Source organism: Lepidochelys olivacea (assembly GCF_965140295.1).
Source record: "Lepidochelys olivacea isolate rLepOli2 genome assembly, chromosome: 1".
NCBI lineage: Eukaryota > Metazoa > Chordata > Testudines > Cheloniidae > Lepidochelys > Lepidochelys olivacea.
Window position 1 is genome coordinate 177,607,948 of NC_140411.1, and position 25,394 is coordinate 177,633,341.

Genomic DNA, 25,394 nt, shown 5'->3' on the forward strand with positions numbered 1-25,394 from the left:
GTGCATGAGTTTTAGGTACAAGGATACTTGTAACAGACCTGTAAGTCTTCTGAGGGGAACTTTACTGGATAGCTACCCCCACATTCCAGTTATTATTTTTTTTAATACTTACCTGTAGGACAGGCAAAACAAAGTCACTAGAGTACAAAAGGAAGTGATTTCAGGAAAACTGTTTTTAGTGTGGGAAAATCCCAATACTACTGAAGTCTGTTTAAGGGCCTGAGAACAGAGTTCAAGAAGCAGGGTGAGCTAGAGCTTACAGCTTTCCTCAGATGTGATGGATCAAGCTGGTGATGGGTACTTCTAGTCAGCTTCTGTCACCAGACCAAGAGAGCAGGGCAGGATGAGAGCTGTAGTCTCAATGGCAACCAGGACTGCAATCTGGGGTTCTATCAAGGTCTGCTGGGAAAGGTGTCTGGTATTTACAGGGAGAATTCCCTCTTCACGGAAGGGTGTGAAATTGAGGGAGCCAGCTAGACTAAGGAGTTCTCCAAGAAGAAAGGACAACAAAACTAACTTTCAGTTGTTATTGTTTGCTCCTTGTTTTTATATATCTGTGTTTAATTTGGAAAAGACTTTGAGGCACACCCATCTGGGAAGAGTTGTGCCAATTTATGACTGCAAAAGAAAGCACTGGCAGGGGAAGATTTTGTTTGTTTGTTTTTAAATAATTCTATAGACACGTTCTTTAGTTTTGTTTTGCCTGCCACAGATACTACATGCCACCAATGAAGCCTGACTGATGACCTAATATAATGTAAGTTAAGCTAGTGCAAACAGAGTTTACCATCTTTAATTTTATAATGGGAAAAGAAGTTTAAAACAATGAAATTAAAATTCATGATTAGCGTTTTATTTCCTGACAGAAGAGCTGAAAGCCTAGCACACTTGTGGGTGCTATAAAATATTAAATCTTAATAAGGAAAGACTTATTTGAAATTTGGAGGAGGGTCTTTCAAAAATTTTATATTTTGGAACATATTACAAACACTAATAAAAATCTTGTTTACAGAAGCTCTTAAAGCTAAGAAAACATTTTTATGCAGAAAATAAAGCTCTCTTTATCCTCCTTTTCACCCCAGCTATATGGCCATATAAAGTAAACACTCCAAAACACAGCTAATATAAATGGAATTTTTTTTTCTTAAGAGTATTATGAGAAAATGGAAAGGTTAGGGAAGCAAGCAGAAAAATGTCTGAATTTGATTACATGGAATTATTACATTTTTGGCAATTTAAATATTATATATTATAAATGTTATTTTTATATATTAGTTAGTTTTATTGAGCACATGAAAACTGCCAAATGTCTAGGGAAAAGATTTTATCAATCTTTCCCTTCTAGTTGTAAACGTACATGTCTGATTGGCTTTTAAACTTGTAGCAAAAGCTTTCTTTGATCAATCCCTAGGGCCCAAGGCAAAGTAACTTCCATAAAGTTCTTACATTTGTTTCCAACAGATTGACCGCTGAAAGAGGGAACACTTTACATACATACACCTCCAGGAGCCAGGACAAATTAAACAAAGTAGATAGGTTTGCTGAATTACAGAACTGAATAAGTGGTTAAAAACAATGTTCTGAAGCTGGCAGAGTTGTCAGGTTAGAATTCCAGCATAGAACCAAAGAGCCTGCTCAATTTTTGAAGCTTAAAAAGTTATGCAACAGGAAATGTAAAAGTATCTTTTGTACCTTTTTTATGCCTTCATCTAGTACTTTCAAAATGCAAGCTATAGCATATTTGTTTCAGGAAAGACATTTCTTTCTTACATTCCGATCAATCAGATGCACACATCTAAAATAAAAAAATACCACTATAAAACAAATACTTTTTTGCTGTGTGCTAGCCACACACATCTTGTGCAGCATTTTGAACATTTCAGTTTTACTTGAAGTTACACACTTGATTTATTTACATCTTTTACATGACACTAAAACAGTGAAGAATCAACAACGTGTATCGCACTTGTGCAGTTTATAAACACAGTGCAGACTCTATCCAGCAGAGGTGATTATGCAGACTTGGGGCTACGTGTGCAGCTTCTACTGAAACTGGCTGGCTGCACACCCGACTACCCCTCCCACCTCCACTAGAGACATGCTAACCTGTAATGTAATGGGAATGAGCAAACAGAAAACTTAATACTCTAGAGCTGTGCAGCTTCTAGAAGGACCTCTACACCGCTGAATCTTTTCGGTGGTGTGTAGAGTACATACAGTACATGCCCCTCAGCAGTGTAGACAGTAAGGCAGTGCTTAGGTGAGTAGAGTAAGGACATGCCTGAAATCTGTGAGTATATGGTGTAGGTCACCAAAGCATTGTTTCTCCCATCTACACTGCTATTTTTAACAGTACTGTGTCCCTCTGCCGCCTTCTCCCTCCCAGAGCCTTTCACTGACCTGTGTAGCTACACACCGTAGCATGGACAGAGCCTGCTGTTCACTGCAACATGAAGCTACATGTACCCTACACGCTGCTGCCAGCGGTGTGCAGTGTAGCCCTAGCATTAGTGGGTAGGCACCTCCTTTCATTGTACACACTATGACTTCCTTCTCACTTTAACTCCTGTTAAGATCATGAAGGTTAAAGGAGCTACAGCTGATACTTTTTGGTTCACTGGCAGTTCTAAAAACCCCAAACCAAATCTGAATATTTTCAGAATTTTTTTGCAAACTGAAAAAGTCAACACAGATTTTGTTTTAGGTCATAGAATCATAGAATCATAGAATATCAGGGTTGGAAGGGACCTCAGGAGGTCATCTAGTCCAACCCCCTGCTCAAAGCAGGACCCATCCCCAATTAAATCAAATGAAATGTTTCATTTTGGGGCATTTTTAACCTTTTAAAAATAAAAACAAAGGAAATAAAGGGTTGGACTCACAAAACCAGACAAGGAGGAGCTGCTCTCTTTGGTAGCCTGGTAGCCTCATTATTATGAGACACACCTGGGATGTGGGAGATCCCGTGAGGTTCAAAACCCTACTCTGGAGCAAGGACTTGAAGATCTCCAACCTCCTAGGTAAATGCCGTGACTCCCAGGCCATAGAATCATTCTCACTCTCTTACTGGCCCAGTGTCTATTCAAGAATTTTATACAAAGTGGAACAACTTTAACAGGAGATACAGAAAGTCCATCCCAGAATAGCCAAGAGTCTGATGTTCAAGGCACCCATCTGGAACTGGAGGAGACCTGGGTAAATCTAACCCAAACTACTACAATTTTTTTTTTGTCTGAAACTATTTGGCAAATTGGTAAATTGTTTCAGTCATACTGAAACTGCAGTTTTCAGCAAATAAACTATTCAGCCAAAAAAAAAAATTCCCCAACTCTAATAGGAGCTGGTAGGGTTTTAGTATTCCCAGAGCTGCAGCAATCCACTTGAGTTGCTCCACCAAAGGGATATTCTTACATACAAAGTTTAGGACACAAGGCAAATGAGAATTCTTGGACTTCTTGGAAGACGGTCACTTCTTTTAATTGAAACTTTTTATTATTTATTATAAAGACCCCAAGGAGCTTGCTCCTTACAACCCAGACACAATACTAAAAACATGTGGATACATATTACATGCAATGAGTTAAAATTTCTAATTTCATAACTATCACTATTATCCATAACTAGATTACTTCAGGGAAAATTGCACTAGGCAACTTGAAAAACCTCAAGTCTTCATAATTATGAATTGACTTAGCTGTCAAACTAGTTTTACAGCAGATTCATGTGTTCCCCTAATATTTCTAGTATTATATTGTATAAATATAAAAAAAGTGTGAAACAAGCAATCCAAAGTAGCTTTCAATTACTGAAAAAAGCTTTCTATATTACACAGCTTTCTACAAGAGAGTGAAAGTTGCTAGTTTCCACTTTCTTGATTCATCATGGGTCACAAAACCCATCACAGAAAACAAACATTTATTTGAGATAGACAATATCAGGTTGTGGCACTCTGTATCTCAAAGCAGCACCCAAGAACCATGCCATATAATTATGACATATTTCATACAAAGCATGCCATGTCAGATATCTGAAAAGTCATGATCTGCTGGAACCCACTGTGACATTACACTCCATAGTCTTTATGGAAATATGTTTATGATATAGATATGACATAACGGAGATGTACTTTACGCAAGATAGCTCATGTAAGATATCATTGGAAAGGTTATGATTTACTGAATGTAATTATCCAGTTTGTATGCCTGTATCATTTCTGTATCTGAAGATAGTCAATATTGACTATGTATACAAACCCCATGTATTTCAAATGGGCTACTTTGGGTGTCATCCCCAACTAGCACATCAGGTACAACAATGAGAAAGCCAGACAGGGCTAATGGCCCATTAGCAAAGACAATGGACTGTAAAAGATCTTAGTCTTCCTATGAAGAAAAGGAGTACTTGTGGCACCTTAGAGACTAACCAATTTATTTGAGCATGAGCTTTCGTGAGCTACAGCTCACGTCATCGGATGCATACTGTGGAAACTGCAGAAGACATTATATACACAGAGACCATGAAACAATACCTCCTCCCACCCCACTCTCCTGCTGGTAATAGCTTATCTAAAGTGATCATCAAGCTGGGCCATTTCCAGCACAAATCCAGGTTTTCTCACCCTCCGCCCGCCCCACGATTATCATACACATTTTAAAGAGAGTGGTCACTTTGGATGGGCTATTACCAGCAGGAGAGTGAGTTTGTATGTGCTTTGAAGAAATGAATGAATGAAAAATTATTCCAGTGTGGGGGGAAAAAGTAACATGCCCTATAATCAAATTCTCTAGGTCAATCCATTTATTTCCATGTCTTGTTAGTTGATATTTTCTCAATCTCTTTTTCATAAGCAGCAAGTCACTCCACCACAACATCCACTCTTATGGAAAATAATTCCAAATCATACTGTTATTTAGAAGGCAGTGTTATTTGACCAGCATACAGACATCATGATTTACACAAATCTTGATGAATCTCACTTGTTACTAGACATTTTTTAAACTCCACTATGTCCCAAAGTGTATCAATAAAAGTGAACTAAATGTCACTCAAGACACAGTGGCACTCAAAACACACACAAAAAAAATCTGTGCAAAACACACAAACAAGTGGTCATCTTGTAACTTACATATTTATATTACCCCACAGTAATTTTTTTTAAATTTAAATGAGCATTCAGAATTTGGTCTTCAGAAAGTGAACAAATAGCAATACTGACTTCTCCCTCCTTGTGGCTTGCCTTCCTTTCCCCCTTCTGTCTTCATCTTCTCCCTGCAACAGAAGCAGATGTTCCTTGATTACTCTCCTCCTCTAACCCCTCTATTTTCTTCATTGACCCCATCCCATCTCCTGTTCTCCCTTATGTCCACTGATTATCTCCCTAATTCTTCTCCTTATCCTCTTACTTTCCTGTTTCCCCCTCCCCCCACAATAAAAACATGCTGTAGTTTCTCCCATCTTAAAAAATTCCATCCTTGACCTTACTTACCCCTCCAACTACCTCCCCATCTCCCTTCTTCCTTTTATCTCTAAGCTCATTGTGTGCACTGTTTACAATCTGGAGTTCTTCTCCTCCAATTTCATCCTAGACCCTCTCCAATCTGGCTTCCACCGAAACCACTCTTGTCAAAGTTTCTAAAGACCTCTTCCCTATTAAATCTCAGAACTAGTAGTCAAGCCTCATCCTCCTTGACCTGTCAGCCACCTTCGACCTGTCAGCCACCTTCATTAACCATGTTCTTCTTGAAATCCTGCCCTTCCTTCATTTCTTTGATTTTGTCCTCTCCTGGTTCTTCTCCTGTTTCTCTAAACACTCCTTCAGCATGCCCTTCGGAAGATCCTCATCCCCTCTCTAACTTTCTGTGGAGGTTCTACAGGGCTGTGTCCTTGGTCTCCTTTTACATCTTATCTCTGAGTAATCTCATCCATAAACACAAATCACAGATCTACCTCCCTATTCTAGAACCACCTTCTTCTGTCCAAAATAAAATTCTCAGCCTGTCTTTCTTACATTTTCTCATTGATGTCTTGCTACCAGCCCAAGCTCATCATGGCTACAACAGAGCTCGTAGGCATCTCCCCCAAAACCCTCCTTTCTTGATCCACCATCACCACCCAGACTGTCACTTAGGCCTGTAACCTGTGGGTCATCTTCAACCTGGACCTCTCTCTAAGTCCTCACATCCAGACTAAGTCTTGCAGATTCTTTCTGCATAAGATCTCTGAGATATGGTCTTATCTATCCAACCACACAGCTAAAGCTGTTGGCTAGGCTCTCATTATCCCACATCTCAATTTCTGCAACATCCTTTTCCCTGGTCTTGAAAAATGCAGTCTTGCTCTATTTAAATCCATTCAGATGCTGTTGCAAAGATCATTTTCCTAGCTCTTTGCTTTGACCATGTCACCCCTTTATTTCCATCCCTCCATTGGCTCTATGGTTATCAATAAGCTACTTTTCTTCTCCTTCAAGGCCCTACATGGCCTATTCTCATCATACCTATCATTCCTTATTCACTATCAAAATGTTGACTCCCAACTTTGATGGCCCATGATTCCAGTCCATATCTCCCACTTGTTAACTTTTCAAAACAGCACATTTGTGATTTCTCCCATGCTGTCATTCATGCTTGGGATGTGTTCCCTGTAAATGTCTACAATTTAAAGCTACCTTATTATTTTCCTTCAAAACCCTTCTTAACTCACCTTTTCTCATATGCCTACAAAAAACTTGATAACAGGCTGCTGGTGTGCTGAGACCACAGCCTATCATGCTGACCAATGTTTTCTCATTGTTTCTTTGTACTCCCTGTCTGTATCTAAATGTTGCCTCTTGCCTTATACTTAGATTGTAAGTTCTTTGAGATGGGGCCATCTTTTTTGTTCTGTGTTTATACAGCACCCAGCACAATTGGTCCTAGTTCATGACTAGTGCTCCTAGCTGCTACAGTAACACAAATAATAAAGTAATAATAGCAGTAATCATAATAAGTAAAAAAAGGCAAGCATTTTTCAGGCTTAAATTATGCCCATGCATCTAGTTCTGACTTGTAACACTCATTCTCCTAATTCATTCAGAAATTATCAAGGAACTTAACTGTTAATTGCTAAGTATTCTCAGAAGATCAATGGGAGTAGAAGGTACTCAGCTGAGCCCATATCATGATCCAGACCTAACTGTCAAGTTTAAAGTTTTGTGATGTGAGAAAAGATACCTATTTTAGGGGCACAAGGCAAATGCCTATGGTGTCAATCAGGAATTGAACTTACACTCTCAGAGGTTAAAGGCCAATAAGCACTAACCCATAAAGCTGAATAACATATCTTAACTCTGAGAGACAAGGTGGGTGAGATATTTTTTTTTTATTGGACCAACTTCTGTTGGTAAGAAAAACAAGTTTTTGTGCCACCCATAGCTCTTTAAGTCTGGGAAAGGTAGTCTGACTGTAAGAGCTAAATGCAAGGGTAATGGATTGTTTAGCATAAGTAGTTAGCACATATTCTAAGGGAATATTCTAAGTAGGGTGGCTCATTTAATATCTCTGCAGCTATAGGACAAAAAGAGGGGGTGAGGGGTTACAGATTGTTGTAATAAGCAATAAATCCCATGTTGTTGTAGCCATGTCAGTCCCAGGATATTAAGAGATACAAGATGGGTGAGTGTAACGGTGAGGGACTCACCCCTGCGGCACCTCCTGCTGGTCTCTCAGGGAACTAGCTCTTCCAGTTTCCAGAGCGCCCTCTGCAGGATGGTGTCCCACTTGCTACTGGCCCCTGTGTCCCTCCCAGACCTCAGTGCCCCTTTTACCCAGGGTGCTGCCCCCTGGCAGTCCCCCCACAGTCTCTATGTCTCCCCTCCCCGGGAAACCCCCACTCACTATCCCCACCTCACCTCAGTCTTTGGCTACAGCCAGTTACCATTGAGCCCCTGCACACTGGGGCGGACTGCAGTGTATAAGCCAATCATCACAGACAAGAGGGGTTTGGACCTGCTGCCTCTGTCTAACTTTGGGATGCCCCCTGCAACCCCAGTACCTATCTGGCCTTACACTAGGCCTGCAGCCTGGGGGGTTTCCAGGCCACAGCTCCCCACCCTTCTGGCCTTCCCCCAGCCCTTGTCCACTCCAGGTACCTTCTCAAGCTCCCCAGCAGCCAGGCCCATCTCCCTCCACAGCTAGAGGAGACTCTGTTTGGTCCAAGCCCACTGCCCTCTTATAAGGGCCAGCTGAGCCTGCATCCCCCAATCAGGCTGGGAACGGCTTGCTCCCAGCCACAGCCCTCTCCCAGGGCTGATTTCAAGCCCTTTAGGGCAGGAGCGGGTGACCACCCCGCTATAGTGAGGTATTGTCTTTTTTGGACCAATTTCTGTTGGAGAGCGAGACAAGCTTTCGAGCTATGCAGCTCTCTACCTCAGACCTAAGGAATAAAAGATAAAACCTATTACCACACCAACCTTGTCTGTATACTCACAGGGCATAGGTCTATTTTTGTTGTAAGATAAGCGAAACAAGAGATTGAAAATCTAAAAAGTGAAACATCTTACATTGAATTGGCTCATTTCATCCCAAAGGAGCCCAAATTACTTCACTGACTTTACTTATAGTGGAATCATTTTCCCCACCACTAATATGCAATCACACGCAGGGCAGAAACTAGCAACCGTCTAAAAATGCACAGCAACATTATGTTATAGTTTAGTACAGGGAATTAATATAACAGTCAGTTGAAACTGCATGTAGAATTCTAAGAACCAGAATGTATTTACTGTGAGTCAAATTCTTTAGCCATTATTTAAGCAAAACTCTAATTGAAATAATTGTGGATTTTGCTTGATTTAAGGACAGCAAAATTTAGTCCTCCAATTAGAAACTCCCTCTTTGCCTATCTTACAATTATCCTGAATTTTGTCATTCTTCCATATTTACATCCCTTCAGATTTGCAAGTTTTCATGATAGCAGGCCTCCATACAAAGTTAGGTTTTCATCAACAATAGGCAGAATGATAAAAATGCTATAATTTTTCATACACTTTGATCTTTGATTTAGATCCAAGTTAGGATACATAGATATAACTTTTGGGCTTCCTCAATTGTTTAGCCAACAGACGGCTGTCTGGTAATATTTGTTTTAAAGTATCTCAGCCTTTAAACCTAAGATATAACATTGCTTATGGGATTTTGTCTTTTAGAGATATATATATAGGGAGGTGGGGGAATCAATCTAGGTCTAGATGTTGAAAGTCACAATGCAGGGTCAATACTAATTATACAGATGATTCTTGAGCAGTACAATAACACCTCTAGTATATACCAATGGGTCAGGTATCCTACATAATTAAATGCGACAATATATTCATTTGAGAGAGAATTAATAGTACTACTGGAGTTATAGATTTACATAATAATGTTGACTTTGGAAATTACACTTCAAAACCGAATTAATAATGCCTTTCATTATAATATGCCACAGAAGTCATACAGCTATGCTGTGTTGACCTAAACCACAACATTTTTATGATGATTCAGAAACCTAAATGCAATACCTTTGTCTATGGGACATTATTTAAATTTGCTATATTTCCTGGAAGACATGAGGCCTATAAACAATGCTTGTTTTGTATTGATCCATTACTACAATATTTTCACCTGTCAAAAATACAGAAAATGATGATAAAATATCAAGACTACTTTTTCACAATACAACATGTGAGAGAATACTTAGAATGGACATTAATTATAGGAACTTATCAAAATCCCACTGAAGCCAATGATAGTTCTTCCACTGACTTCACTGGACTTTGGATATGTACTTGTAAGCAAAGAACATTGGAAAAAGTATGTCAGGTACAGTACAATGTATTTTACCACTGAGTGTGTGTATGTGTGTGTGTGTGTGTATATATATATATATGAAAGCAGACATATTCAGCATATTAAAATATCAAAAAATATTAGACATATGGTTTAGCTTTTTATTTTATATACATAGGTCATCCACTTAGCGGGGAAGGAGAGCTAATAACTGATGATATCCTGCAAGCTTAAGTGTTTAATGCCTCTTTTACTTAAGTCTTCACTAAAAAGGTTAATGGTGGCCAGATATTCTACACTGTTAATATTAACAATAAGGTACTAGGAATGCACGTCAAAATAGGAAAAGAACAGGTTAAAATATTTAGATAAGTTAGATGTTTTCAAACAATCCTGAAAAAATTAGCATTTATCTTTGAGAATTCTGGAGGAGAGATAAGGTCCCAGAAGACTGGAGATGGGCAAACATACTACTTATCTTTAAAAGGGGAAACAAAGAAGATCTGTGGAATTATTGGCGAGTCAGCCTAACTCCAATACTTGGAAAGATACTGGAAAAAATAATCAAATGATCAACTTGTAATCACCTGGAGGACAATAGAATCATAGAATATCAGGGTTGGAAGGAACTTCAGGAGGTCATCTAGTCCAACCCTCTGCTCAAAGCAGGACCAATCCCCAACTAAATCATCCCAGCCAGGGCTTTGTCATGCCTGACCTTAAAAACCTCAAAGGAAGGAGATTTCACCACCTCCCTAGGTAACGCATTCCAGTGCTTCACCACCTTCCTAGTGAAAAAGTTTTTCCTAATATCCAACTTAAACCTCCCCCACTGCAACTTGAGACCATTACTCCTCATTCTGTCATCTGCTACCACTGAGAACAGTCTAGATCCATCCTCTTTGGAACCCCCTTTCAGATAGTTGAAAGCAGCTATCAAATCCCCCCTCATTCTTCTCTTCTGCAGACTAAACAATCTCAGTTCCCTCAGCCTCTCCTCATATGTCATGTATTCCAGTCCCCTAATCATTTTTGTTGCCCTCCGCTGGACGCTTTCCAATTTTTCCACATCCTTCTTGTAGTGTGGGGCCCAAAACTGGACACAATACTCCAGATGAGGCTTCACCAATGTTGAATAGAGGGGAAGGGTCACGTCCCTTGATCTGCTGGCAATGAACCTCTTACACAGACCAAAATGCCGTTAACCTTCTTCGCAGCAAGGGCACACTGTTGACTCATATCCAGCTTCTCATCCACTGTAACCACAGGTCCCTTTCCGCAGAACTTCTGCCTAGCCATTCGGTCCCTAGTCTGTAGCTATGCATTGGGTTCTTCCGTCCTAAGTGCAGGACCCTGCACTTATCCTTATTGAACTTCATCAGATTTCTTTTGGCCCAATCCTCCAATTTGTCTAGGTCCCTCTGTATCCTAACCCTGCCCTCCAGCGTATCTACCACTCCTCCCAGTTTACTATCATCCGCAAATTTGCTGAGAGTGCAATCCACACCATCCTCCAGATCATTTATGAAGATATTGAACAAAACCGGCCCCAGGACTGACCCCTGGGGCACTCCACTTGACACCGGCTGCCAACTAGACATGGAGCCGTTGATCACTACCCGTTGAGCCCGACAATCTAGCCAACTTTCTATCCACCTTATAGTGCGTTCATCCAGCCCATACTTCTTTAACTTGCTGACAAGAATACTGTGGGAGACCGTGTCAAAAGCTTTGCTAAAGTCAAGAAACAATACATCCACATCCTCTGTCACTAGGTTGCCTCCCTCATTCAGTAAGGGGCCCACACTTTCCTTGACTTTCTTCTTGTTGCTAACATACCTGAAGAAACCCTTCTTGTTACTCTTAACATCTCTTTCCTGATTTCACTCCTGCATGCCTGAGCAATATTTTTGTACTCCTCCCTGATCATTTGTCCAATCTTCCAATTCTTGTATGCTTCTTTTTTGTGTTTAAAATCAGCAAGGATTTCACTGTTAAGCCAAGCTGGTCACCTGCCATATTTACTATTCTTTCTACACATTGGGATGGTTTGTTCCTGTAACCTCAATAAGGATTCTTTAAAATACAGCCAGCTCTCCTGGACTCCTTTCCCCCTCATGTTATTCTCCCAGGGGATCCTGCCCATCAGTTCCCTGAGGGAGTCAAAGTCTGGTTTTCTGAAGTCCAGGGTCCGTATTCTGCTGCTCTCCTTTCTTCCTTGTGTCAGGATCCTCAACTCGACCATCTCATGGTCACTGCCTCCCAGGTTCCCATCCACTTTTGCTTCCCCTACTAATTCTTCCTTGTTTGTGAGCAGCAGGTCAAGAGCAGCTCTGCCTCTAGTTGTTTCCTCCAGCACTTGCACCAGGAAATTGTCCCCTACACTTTCCAAAAACTTACTGAATTGTCTGTGCACTGCTGTATTGCTCTCCCAGCATATATCAGGTTTATTGAAGTCTCCCATGAGAACCAGGGCCTGCAATCTTGTAACTTCCGTTAGTTGCCAGAAGAAAGCCTCAGCCACCTCATCCCTCTGGTTTGGTGGTCTATAGCAGACTCCCATCACGATATCACCCTTGTTGCTCACACTTCCAAACTTAATCCAGAGACTCTCAGGTTTTTCTGCAGTTTCATACCGGAGCTCTGAGCAGTCATACTGCTCTCTTACATACAATGCAACTCCCCCACCTTTTCTGCCCTGCCTGTCCTTCCTGAACAGTTTATATCCATCCATGACAGTACTCCAGCCATGTGAATTATCCTACCAAGTCTCTGTTATTCCAATCACATCATAATTTTTTCTTGACTGTGCCAGGACTTCCAGTTCTCCCTGCTTGTTTCCCAGGCTTCTTGCACTTGTGTATAGGGTGATACACACTTAAGATAACTCGCTGATCGTCCCGCTTTCTCAGCATGAGGCAGGAGCCCTCCCGCTTGCGCTCTCCTGCTCGTGCTTCCTCCTGGTATCCCACTTCCCCACCTACCTCAGGGCTTTGGTCTACTTCCCCCGGTGAACCTAGTTTAAAGCCTTCCTCACTAGGTTAGCCAGCCTGCTTGTGAAGATGCTCTTCCCTCTCTTCGTTAGGTGGAGCCCGTCTGTGCCTAGCACTCCTCCTTCTTGGAACATCATCCCATGGTCAAAGAATCCAAAGCCTTCTCTCTGACACCACCTTCTTAGCCATTCGTTGACTTCTATGATTTGACGGTATCAACCCAGGCCTTTTCCTTCCATGGGGGTAGAAGGAATAACCAGCATGGATTTGTCAAGAAGAAATTATACCAAGCCAACCTAATTTCCTTCCTTTCCAGCGTTATTGGTCTAGTGGAAAGGAGGGAAAGCTGTAGATGTGATATATCTTGATTTTAGTAAGGCTATTAACCCAGTCCCAAATGATATTCTCATAAGCAAATTAGAAGCATGTGATGTTGATGAAATTACCATAAGGTGGGTGCACAACTGGTTGAAAGACTGTACTCAAAGAGTAGTTATCAATTGTCGCTGTTAAACAGGGAGTGCACATCTAGTGGTGTCCTGCAGAGGTCAGTCCGGGAGCTGGTACTGCTCAGTATTTTCATTAATGACTGGGATAGTATGCATACAGAATTTCCAAATGACACTAAGATGGGAGGGTTTGCAAGCCCTTTAGAGGACAGGATTAGAATTTAAAATGATCTTGACAAATTGGAGAATTGGTTTAAATTCAATAAGATGAAATCCAATAAAGACAAGTGCAAAATACTTCACTTAGGAAGGAAAAATCAAATGCACAACTACAAAATGGGGGATTAACTGGCTAGGTGGTAATGCTGCTGAACAGGATCTGGGGGTTATAGTGGATCACAAATTGAATGAGAGTCAACAACGTGATGCAGCTGTGAAAAAGGCTAATATTCTGGGTGTATTAACATGTCATATGTAAGACCAGGGAGGTAATTGTCCTGCTCTATTCAGCACTGGTGAGGCCACAGTGGGAGTAATGTGCCCAATTCTTGGTGCCACACTTCAGGGAAGATGTGGACAAATTGGAGAGATTCCAGAGGTGAGATTCAAAAATGATAAAAGGTTTAGAAAATCTGAACTATGAGGTAAGGTTAACAAAATTGGGCATGTTTAGTTTTGAGAAAAGAAAGCTGAGTGGGTACCTGGTAACAGTCTCCAACTATATTAAGGGCTGTTCTAAAAAGGATGGTGATTGGTTGTTCTCCAGGTCCACTGACGGTAAGACAAAAGGTAATGGGCTTAATCTGCCTCAGGGAAATTTAGGTTACATATTAGGAAAAACTTTCTTAAATACAGATGGTTAAGTACTAGAATAAATTACCAAGGAAGGTTGCAGAATCTCCATCACTGAAAGTTTTTAAAAACAGGTTGGACAAACACCTGTCAGGGATGATTAGGGGTTATTCCCAGACATTCTTGGTCTTGTGCTCCTTAGTCTGAGTCAGGGAGAGTTCCCCAAGCTCTAAAGTTTCTTTTGGTCAGCAACAGTGAATGGAAGCATGAGCCACAATTGGTGAACACACACCATCCAGCATTATGACCCCTACTGTTAAAACTTTTTGTTAAGTTCCTGATTGTTTCTTTGAGAGGCCTTTACTTGTCTTGCAATCAGTCAATCACTACCCAAAGTTATTTCAAAATTAATGATGCCAACAAAGCAAAATATAAATACACACACCACCTCAAAAAGTTTTCCTCTATAATCTGGGGGATTGGTGATGACTGAATGTCACATGTGGTATGCTGATCTAAGCGGCATTACCCCCTAAGAGTACCTGTTGGGCAGATTTTTCACTCCTGGAGAGCTAAAAAGGCAAAGGGAAAAGCACAACCATAAAAATTGCAACAGGCAGCAATAACCTACCTACCAAAAATATGAAAAATAACTTTATATTTATATATATATATATATATATTGGGGGGAGGGATAGCTCAGTGGTTTGATCTTTGGCCTGCTAAACCCAGGGTTGTGAGTTTAATCCTTGAGGGGGCCATTTAGGGATAGGGGGCAAAAATTGGGGATTGGTCCTGTTTTGAGCAGGGGTGACCTCCTGAGGTCCCTTCCAACCCTGATATTCTATGATCTATGATTGTTCTTTTCCATATTGTTGGCTGGTTGTTTTTTGCTGCTTATTGCTATCTTATAAATTGAGTGTGTGTATCCATATTATTTATAGACAGAGATACACAAACACATGTACAATAAAAGGGACAAGTAATATACCTCCCCCAAACCACCAAATTTAACCCATCAAAGACGTTTAAGAGGAGTCAAAAAGAGAAAAACAAACAAAAAAATATGTTTGGCTGACTAGAATGAGGGACATCTCAAAAGACACAAAACTATCAGGAGTGGGAGAGTTTGGGCTTGCCTATTTCAGAAACTGGTTCTTCATGACTGAGAGATCACAGCAGGATTCCTAGACAGAGGCTAAATCAAAACAAGCACTTTGTTAATGAAGTGTATGGACCTATCACCATGTAGCTGCTGTGTATAAGACTGCAACGGAAATTTGTTCAAGGCAGGAAGCAGAGCCCAGCCTCTCTCAGACATAATGAGTCCTTCTAATTTAGGCCAGACAGGCCACAAAAATGCAAAATGCAATCAGGCAACTCTTTCACCACAGTCCTCTAAGTGACACCACTACCCAGGGAATTGATGTCCAAGGAAACAAAAAGTGTGGTTGACTTTCTAAGGGCTTTAGTCCAGTAGAAGTAGAACCTCATGTACATTCTAATGTTTCATTCATTGAAAAGGATGGAATGAGCATGAACTTGTGGAAAGAATGTTGCCAGGGTAAGGGGCTCACTACAACAGAGGTTAGTCACTGTGCTAAAGAAGTATCTGATGAGCCTGTAGCTCCCACCTTACGCAAGTCAAATTTGGTACAAGGTGAGTCATTCACAAGAACCTGAAATCTGCTTTGTCTATCAGCAGATATCACTAAGTTAGTGCCACCAGGAAAATTAATGTCCAGTTATGAAACTTGAATTCTCAGTTTCCAAGTGTTTCAGAAAAGGCCTTCATCAGCCTTACCATAACCACATTAAAATCCCGTGATAAATGTGGGGCTTTTAAACACTAGATTTCAAAAGTCGCAAGTCCCAAATGAAACTGATGAGGAGGGACTGCAAGGATACTTGTCTATTTTTCAGTCATTCATAAAAGGCTGAGATAAGTGCTAAGTGTAGCAGGATGCAATGTAGTCATAGCTGTGTCAGTCCCAGGATGTTAGAGAGACAAGGTGGGGTGAGGTAATATCTTTTATTGGATCAACTTCTGGTAGTGAGAGAGGGAAACTGTCAAGCCACACAAAACTGTTCTTCAGGTCTGGGAAAGAAACTCCTAGCATCACATCCTTTCCCAAACCTAAAAAGAGCTGTGTATGGCTTGAAAGCTGATCTCTCTTTTACCAACAGAAGTTGGTCCAATAAAAGATATTACCTCACCCACCTTGTCTCTCTAAGTGTAGCTGGATGAAGTTTAATTTCTACATTAAACTCAGACAGGTGAAGAAGATACTCAAGCAGGTCTTCTGCAAATCAGGTAGAAGGATCAAGTAGGCTCTGCTTGCTCCATATCACAAATCTTTTCCACTTACAATTGTTCTGAAAAACCAAAAGGATTTGAGCTAGCTGCTCATAGACTAAATACCCACAAAGCTCCACCCTCTCACAAGTCAAGCTGTCAACAGCAATGCTTGCAGCATGGCGCTAACAGGGCAGTTTGGTTGTCAGTGATCAAGAGTCATATGCTCAGTCTAATGACTATGGCCAACTGCAAAAGAGTAATCAAACCTTGTTTCTCCCTGAACTCTCCCATGCCTCTTGGTACCAGAAATACAGTTGGAAAGGTATATAAGAGTCTTTTTTCCCAGTGGATGTATAAGGCAGCCCTTGTTAGGACAGTCTCCCTGATGCCATGATCAAAAAAGTGCAAAATCTTCCTCAGCTTAATAGCAAAGATCCACTTTCACTGTCCTCCACTAGAAGAAAATCATCTTCAGAGAGAGACCTACTTGGATATGTATACAAAGGGGGCGCAATTTTGATTTGGGTCTTTCAGCACTGTAGTAATATAAATAATAACTAACAATAATTCTGGACACTCCATATTATCATACAGTAAACTGAGCAAAACTCAGTACTAAAACTATAGGTACGTGAAAATAAGTACATGGTATCCCACTACTGTAATCCTCCACCTCTATCCCCATTTTGTTTGTCATTCATTGCAGTGTTGCCTCTAATTTAGATTATTAGCTCCCTGCAACAAGGACCCTGTTAATTGTATTTGTTCTATAAGCACCACAAACAGCTTTGGAGAGTTAGAAAAAAATAATACTAACACTAATCCATTCCTATCGGACTTTTCCTTCAAGGAACATATAACAACTAATACATGTATATTTCTAGGGTCAGATTTACACCTTATGTGCTCCTAGGTGCAGCATCTTCAGCGCCCCCCACTCCCCTCCGCCCCCCCCCCCCCCGACAGCTGACCTTCGTGTTTTCCTTACAAAATGAAACTTTCAACCCACTTCTAACTTTTAGGCACCCCTAAAATTCCAGCACCCCTACACACGTGCCTACTGTGCCTAACTGGAAATCCAATGCTGTATATTTCAAGATTCATGAAGGAGCAGACTCACTCTCCTGCACAAGATCTCTGAATAAAGATGCAGCAGCACTGAGCACAGGGCCAGACCAGATGATTTGGCAGCCTACGGTTGTGCAGACCTATAATAACTTGCACATTACCACCTCTATCATAAAATACAATATGCTATACTATATGCAAACAGAAAAATTTCACACCCAACTAAGATACAAAAGACACTCTCCAGGAAAAAAAACCCACTATATTATGCATTATTAAATATTCTAACTTTGTGCTTAAAGTGTGGCTAGTAAGGTACTTGGATAACAATATTTTTTCCTATGCATTTTTAGCTTATTTTCTTTCACACAATTATACATTTGCCCAATTGCCTCTTGCAGGCCAGGCTACATTGCTGTACATCTTCAAAGTCTTTTAAAATCAATCCCACAAGTCAATAATAAAATAAAATAATAATAATAATTATAATTCCTATATAGGGTATTTGTTTGCTTCTAAAAGATTGCTTTTTTCCTCTTGCACAAACTAAACCTTACTATTTTGGTTCCAGTTTGTAGTGATTTAGTACTGTTCTCCCCACCAGATGGCAGTAACTTCAACTTAATATAAACCAGACTATTGCCACATGTGCAGCAAACAATAGTATTCTTTATGTTTGGGATTTTCATAAAAGGGATTGCTGGCTGTTAACATGGAGTTGTTTTAGATCCCTGTGATTTAATGACAAATCGGAGGGTAATGTTTTCTACTAATGGCTAAGGTTAACTATGATCAGTGTGCTTTGCAAGGTAAATTGCAGTCTGTTCGTAACAAATAGCTCTTACTCTTACCCATTTTTTATTATATCTGAAATTCACTGGTTGCATTTTGAAAATGGTGGGGATTTTATCTCAGTTATATTTCCTTCTTTTTTCCTTTCCAATATTTGTCCACAAGTAACTTCCAATATTACACCAAGTCTTAACTAATTTAATCATCACTTCATGTGTATTAGTGCATATGTCAATAATTATAGTGTATTAATAATTTAAAATGCTGACTCTTCAATATTTTAACAAACATATGTCTTCCACCCACTTCTAGACTTTCATGAGCACGTAGCTGAATAAAGCCTCACCAGATCTTTGTCCCTAGTGAAATAAACTTGGAAGAAATAATGGAAGCTCCTTTTGTTGGTAGGACATGTCAAACAGATACAGCAACTGATCAGACTTTTGTTATTTTGGTGTTAGCTCTTGTTAGTTTGGTATGGCTTAGAAATGTATGCTTTTGTGTACCGGGCACCAAAACTTAGAACAGAGGTTCCTGTTCCTAGTTTTTTTATGAAGCATTATGCCAGTAGTCTGATTTTTAGTCTACCCTAACTCAGCTTCCTCCCCAGCAAATATGTAATGGCTTCATTTTTTAGAAAGCAAAACAAATAAGCTATTCATGGATCACTACAAACCTTTTGCTAGAAAGGCAGAGACTTACGGAGAATGTAAAATAGACCCAGCTATTATTATACCTAGATTAGAGCTACATCGCTGCTTCAAGATTAATGGTGTTAAAAAGTAAATAATATATTACTAATATGATATATCCATACATAAATATTCAAATTAATTTTACCTTTTCTTAAATTCATGATTCAAATTTTAAAGCCTGGTAGATCTGTTCTTCCTTGATGTGCAAGTGTAAATCCTATTATTAACATTAATATGATCGGGAGGTGAACAGATTCTTACATGGACATTCAGAAATACTGTTTTAGATCGGTGTGACAAAGATATGGTGCAGAAGATTTCTGTTTGATTTACACAAAATTCAAATCTAATACCTCTGAATGTGTCATGGAAAACTTGAAAACTTAACAAAACAAAAATAAATTATTTCTCTTCTGTTCTCTACTCCTAATAAAAGTCAAAATAATAAGTCTTTTTGCCTATGTAAAAATTTGTTATGGGCCCAGAAATGGAAATTATTCAAATTATTCATTATTATTCATTCAAATGAAGAATTTAATGGACAGTAAAAGCATTGTAGTGAACACATACTAGTAACATATTGGTTCTGAGTCCTGCCCATATCTTAAAGTGGATGTTATTAATTGCTGCTCCTGGTAAGGGTAGTTAGGGTTTGGTCAGTGGTAGCCCAGCCACTGTAAGGATTAATGTCATTGGAGGATGGGAACTGCACTGCAAAGCTGTTGGTTCTCCAGCATAAACCTACTACAGGGTTCATCCATAGCAGCAAAGTGTGCTTTTCACTGTTTGCAGATGTAGTCTTGCTTATTTTATAATTGAAATCAACATTTTAGGAAAGAGGACTTCATGTCCTTTTCTACAGAGCTAGTACCTCGGAATGACTAAGTGGCAGAGTCCTGTGGCACCTTATAGACTAACAGATGTATTGGAGCATAAGCTTTCATGAGTTAATACCCACTTCGTTGGATGCATTTATTGGAAATTTCCAGAGGCAGGTATAAATGTACATCTGCTAGTCTATAAGGTGCCACAGGACTCTTTGCCGCTTTTACAGATCCAGACTAACATGGCTACCCCTCTGATACTTGCAATGACTAAGTTATTTTCAACTGTATGCTGACTGAAAAAAAATCAAGTTGCACATGCATTTTTTACAAACAAATGCACTAGTTTTCCAACAAGTTTGTTCCAAGCAACAGAGCCTGTTTGGACAGCCGGCATCTACTAGCAGACAAGAACAGATTCAGACCCTTTTGTCTTTCATAACCATTGAGGATTCTCGATAGATCGATCCTGTGGAACACAATTGCCCTCAAAGATGTATAAACTAAATCTGTGTAGAGATAAGAGAAAAACCCTGAAACAGAAAGTGAAAAAAACAGACTGCCCTAAATTAATAGACAGAATGGAGCAAGACAGAAAGACAAGGCTCTACAAAGGGAAGGCCTGAGAGCAGACAGGGAGAGAAAATGAGAGGGTCTGTAAGTATGAAAGAGAGAAAGATCTCTTGAAGCTGAGAGGGATTTAGCAACAGATAAGGAGATAGATAGGAGAAAGCAGGGAGGGAGAGAAAAGAAGAAGATAAAAGAGTGATGACCATGAAACCCTGAGAAGGAAGTGATGCCAACAAACCCACCATTAGAAGAACCATCCCAAGAGATCAGAAAGTCTAATTCACCTGAAAGCTAGGCTTCTGTAACATGCTTTTTTGAAGGTACCCTGGAAAACTGCTTACAGATTTCTCTTCTTGAAAAACACAGCAATACGACTTCTCTAGAGCCTTAACTCATGACAGCTGGTTATGCCAACGCTTTGCACACTGCACTGACTGCCTACATTACAGCAAATGCTCTTGAATGTTTTACTTTTCATATATATAAGCCCCTAAATAAAAATACTAGTTTGCTTAAAGGTGTGCTAGCTGCTCCATTGCCAAAATCAACAGGGTTGGAATTGTGGATAGTCTCCAGATTCTGTATAAACTTGAAATAATAGAATGTAAGGCCCTTTTCTGTTGAAGGCCTGATATTCAGAACTCCCTTATGTGTCTGTCATGGTACTTCCATGTCATCTATGATCACAATGACTACTAATTCTACTAATGTGTAAACACACACTCATCTTGCTATTATTTTACTCCTCTTCCTTCAAACTTTATTTGCACATTTTTCCACTAGTTGCATCTTGTCATAATCCTAGATTTACATCTTGTACATTGGGTCAGACTAGATGATCTAATGGTCCCTTCAGGCCTTCAATCTCTTGAAATATCTGGATCACTGTGTAATCAGATTGAAATAATTTGCATTCCTTGCAAACCAGAGGTGAAATTCTGACCCCACTGAAGTCAAGGGTAAAACTCCCATTGATTTAAATATGGCCATGATTTAATTCTAGGTTCCTACCTTAGGTTCTGCTAGTTCTGAACACTATCAACTAGCAGAATGATTGCAACAAATTCAAATTCACATCCAGAAAAAACACATTCAAAAGCATGTTACTTAAGTGGGAAATGTTTCCATCACTTTAGTTTGCAAAAGCATCAGCTACAATAGTGTGCAACTACCCATATTAATGTTGGATTATGGACACCTGTAACCAAAATTTCAAATAAAGAATTAAAGACTTACCCCTAATCTGTGAAACAAAAAGGATCTTTTTGCAAAAGTCATAACAACAGCCATACACCTGAAAGAAATACAGTGAATCAAGATGAGGGTAAAAGATTAAAAGGATCATATACTAAAGCCAGGCACTTCAAAATAACCCAATGAAATTATATTTAACTCCTTTTCAAAATCAATTAAAATTATACCCCCAAGTTACAAAAACACTGGTGTAAAAGAGGGGAAAAGTCTTGTCTTTTAGCTTACAAGATCTGATCAATTTCCCCAAGATAGTAACTGCCAGAGAATTACTGTACATCAGTAAATCAAGAATTTCTAATAGTATAATCAAATACTGACATTATTGGCCAGATGGATGATGGTACTCATCCACTTTGCTTTCATTTAATTCAGAAATACAATTTTACACTCTGAAAGAGTAACCCAATATTTATGTAAAAAGTAGTACATAATTACATAATAGTAACCCCCAACACTGTAGTTATGTTATAGTAAGGTGTAGTGTTGTGAGGCACTGTTGTAAACTATTATTTTGTTAACTAAAGAAAGAAAATGATTTTATCTTCTATTTGTGAAACTGTACATTTTTGTAGTGTATCATAAAATGTGTTTAGAAAATATAGACATCTTCACTCCAGTTACATGCATATTTTAAGATATTTGATTTCTTGCAAAAAAATATTGCTGAAGCAGTTTATATATGTAGCTGCAGTTTCAGAGAGGAAATTAAATTCTGACATGTCTTGAAATGGCACAGCATGTTGGCCTTGAGTATGGAAAGCTTTGATAAATTAACAATATAGTGTATTATAGTATTAATTATATTTTAATATAGCGGCTGAATTATGCTGTATGTATGTTGACATTAAAATGCAATTAAAATGTGACTGAACTTTGTCATACTTGTAATGACTGCTTATTCATATCTATACATAGTAATTTCTCTGAAGTTATACTTGTTGCACACAATCACTAAAAGTTTAAATGTCAAAAAATAAAAATTAATTTCAGCATAGCTACTGTTTATTTAGTATACCTGGACTGTAAATGTACATGCATTCATAATGAAACAGACGGCGAGCACAAATAATTCAGTTACATGGTCCACCTCTGGTTGTAGGATTTTGTATAGACACATACAGAAAGAAAAAAAAACATAACCAGAATAATTTACAGTATAACATGGTAAATATGAAATTTCAGGGGTAATAAATTATTAAATCATGTCGCTAATCTTCAGGTTAGTATGGTGCAGGAGTAGCTACTCTATAATTAAGTTTGCAACCAGTTTCCATTTCTAAAATCTTATTTTAGTCCCCGGAACCTATTTTTATTTTTAAGACATTAAAAAGTAGTATGAATTTTTGATTGTCCAAAGTGGCCTTTTTATCATCCTTCATACTTTACATCTACATAAACTATTGACAGTCAGTGTAAAGTTGAGTTTTATATCCTGAGATTAGTGTTGAAAGAGTAGTACTCATTTTGAATTAAGGTTGTAGTGTTGCAATGAAATAAGAATTACTCTGTACTTGATAATGAGAAATGTGTGACAGTTTAAGATGATGGCCCCAATCCTAGAGGAAATCCACATGTGCTCAATTTACACACTGTGGGTAGAATCTCACTGAAGTATTTGTCATCAATGGGATTATTCACAATATATTAAGTAAAGTTTAGGCACAAGTCTTTCCAGGGTCAGGCATTATATTGGCTTTAACTTTTTCAATTCCTTGCTCCTCAACTTTGTAAATTATGTGATAGGTCAGTAAACTGTTACATTCAGCAACCTTAATTGGCTTTTTAAATGCGTGGTTTTGGTTTTTGTTTGTTTCTGGAGGTTCAATTAGTGTTAAATACAAGTTTGAGAAAGCACAACCACTATGTAATTATACTGTAACTACAGTGTAATTGCAGTTACTATATTATAAAGTGTAACCGTGGAATGGATACTGTCTTATGATACTGCCACCTAATCTGTCATTAACAAAAAATGACTAGAGCTTGACATAACTTCCCCCAGAAAACAAGAAAAGTGATATATAATCACATAATTAGAACATGAATGTAATGATCAGATAGGGTTTTGTTTTCAACAGTTGATATTTTAAACTAAAAGTGACAACAGAAGGAAAATGCGAGGAAGACCTACTGAAACTGGGTACTTAGGAAAGGAAAGAGGAAACAAGTTAGATTAATATAGTCACTGATCCCTCTTTCCCAGGAGCATAAGTATGTGCGGGAGAAGGGAGGGAAAAAAGGAAAAGTAATGATATTGGCGGAGTGCTAATCCAGTGTTCAAAGTGGCTCCATCTCTAATAAAATATGGCTATAAATAGCCTTCAGCAGTAGTCTATGTATTATGAGCAACAAACTATAAGCAAAAAAAAAAAAAAAAAAAAAACAAGCAAACCTCTGGTGCAGCCACAGCTTTTAGTAGCATTTACCTTTGCTGCTGTATAACTTCTGAATTTCACCTTGCAATGAACAAATTAAATCAGGAGATTGATGTTCCCACTTTTTATTTTTTAAACAAACCATCAAATTGAAAATATGGTTCAAAATGTTATAAAGCATTATGTAAAATGTAACTATACTGATGCACCTTCATATTCTGCAACCAAATTTATCTAAAGAAAAATTACCTGGTGTACCTTGCTTCTGCTTCCTGTGAACCACAGTGGTTGAGGTATTGCAAATCCCTCAAAAAGAGGTATAATTTGGAAACAGTAACAAATACTTGCCCATAAGGTAATTGCTATATAGTAGAACCTCAGAGTTACCAACACCAGAGTTACGAACTGCCCAGTCAACCACACACCTCATTTGGAACCGGAAGTACACAATCAGGTAGCAGAGACCAAAAAAAGGAAATACAGTATAGTACTATGTTAAATGCAAACTATTAAAAAATAAAGGGATAGTTTAAAAAAAGATTTGACAAGGTAAGGAAACTGTTTTCCGTGCTTGTTTCATTTAAATTAAGATGGTTAAAAGCAGCATTTTTCTTCTGCAGTAAAGTTTCAAAGCTGTATTAAGTCAATGTTCAGTTGTAAACTTTTGAAAGATCATAATGTTTTGTTCAGAGTTATGACAATTTCAGAGTTACAAACAACCTCCATTCCCAAGGTGTTCATAATTTTGAGGTTCTACTGTATTAATGTTGCTTTCTGATTAGTTGGAAGAACTGATATAGATACAGATTTGCCCTACAGATTTTTTGCAACATCCAGTGGGCCAGGAGTATATAGCTCAAAAAGTTTGATCTTGTTCAACATCCACACATGCCAACTTTTGGTCCAAGGAATCAGTTGATTGGTCTAGCGTCACATTATTGGCTCACTGCACCACTCAGTTACCCATGCATAAAGGGAAACATATGTTCCGAAAAAGACCCTTTTCCATACTTCTTGCACATCACTCTGCTTTGGTGCAGACATTTAATGAACTACTCCTCTTGTTAGTAGATGTTTTGGGGGCAGTTCTTCACTCAATTCACAAGCTGAACTGAGGAACTACTTTACAGAAGTGGCTAGTAATACTGCTTCAAAGCACTGCAAGTTATAGCTCAAAGGCTGTGGTCATTAAGATACCAGCTTTACCAGCAGAAACAGTGCATAACCATTGATAGTGGGGGGGACACAGTTTAAAGGTTTGGACTCCCCCCAGGCAGGCCCCACCCTTTACCCTCAGTCTCCCCTCCCAGAAAGCAGCAGCCGCTCACTGCAGTGCTCTGCTCCTGCTTCTCCCCGCAGGGCACAGCTTGCAGCTCACCCATCCTCCAAGGTCACTTGACTGGCTCTGCCAGATACTGCACAGGAAGGGGGTCTGGTGGCACCGTGTGACCAAGGGGGCCAGCTCTGAGTCAACAGG

The 25,394-nt window shown here is 39.2% G+C and overlaps 1 protein-coding gene across 1 annotated transcript in view; it reads right to left on the minus strand.

Moving 5' to 3' along the window:
• LOC311514299 (uncharacterized protein) overlaps positions 1–25,394 on the minus strand; it is a 393,040-nt gene that overhangs the window by 160,884 nt on the left and 206,762 nt on the right. Inside the window, exons 7-8 of the mRNA XM_084616784.1 lie at positions 21,525–21,582; positions 5,216–5,268 (exon numbers count right to left, since the gene is read on the minus strand). Of these exons, the coding sequence (XP_084472910.1) occupies positions 5,216–5,268; positions 21,525–21,582 (111 nt within the window). The remainder of the gene's footprint in view (positions 1–5,215; positions 5,269–21,524; positions 21,583–25,394) is intronic.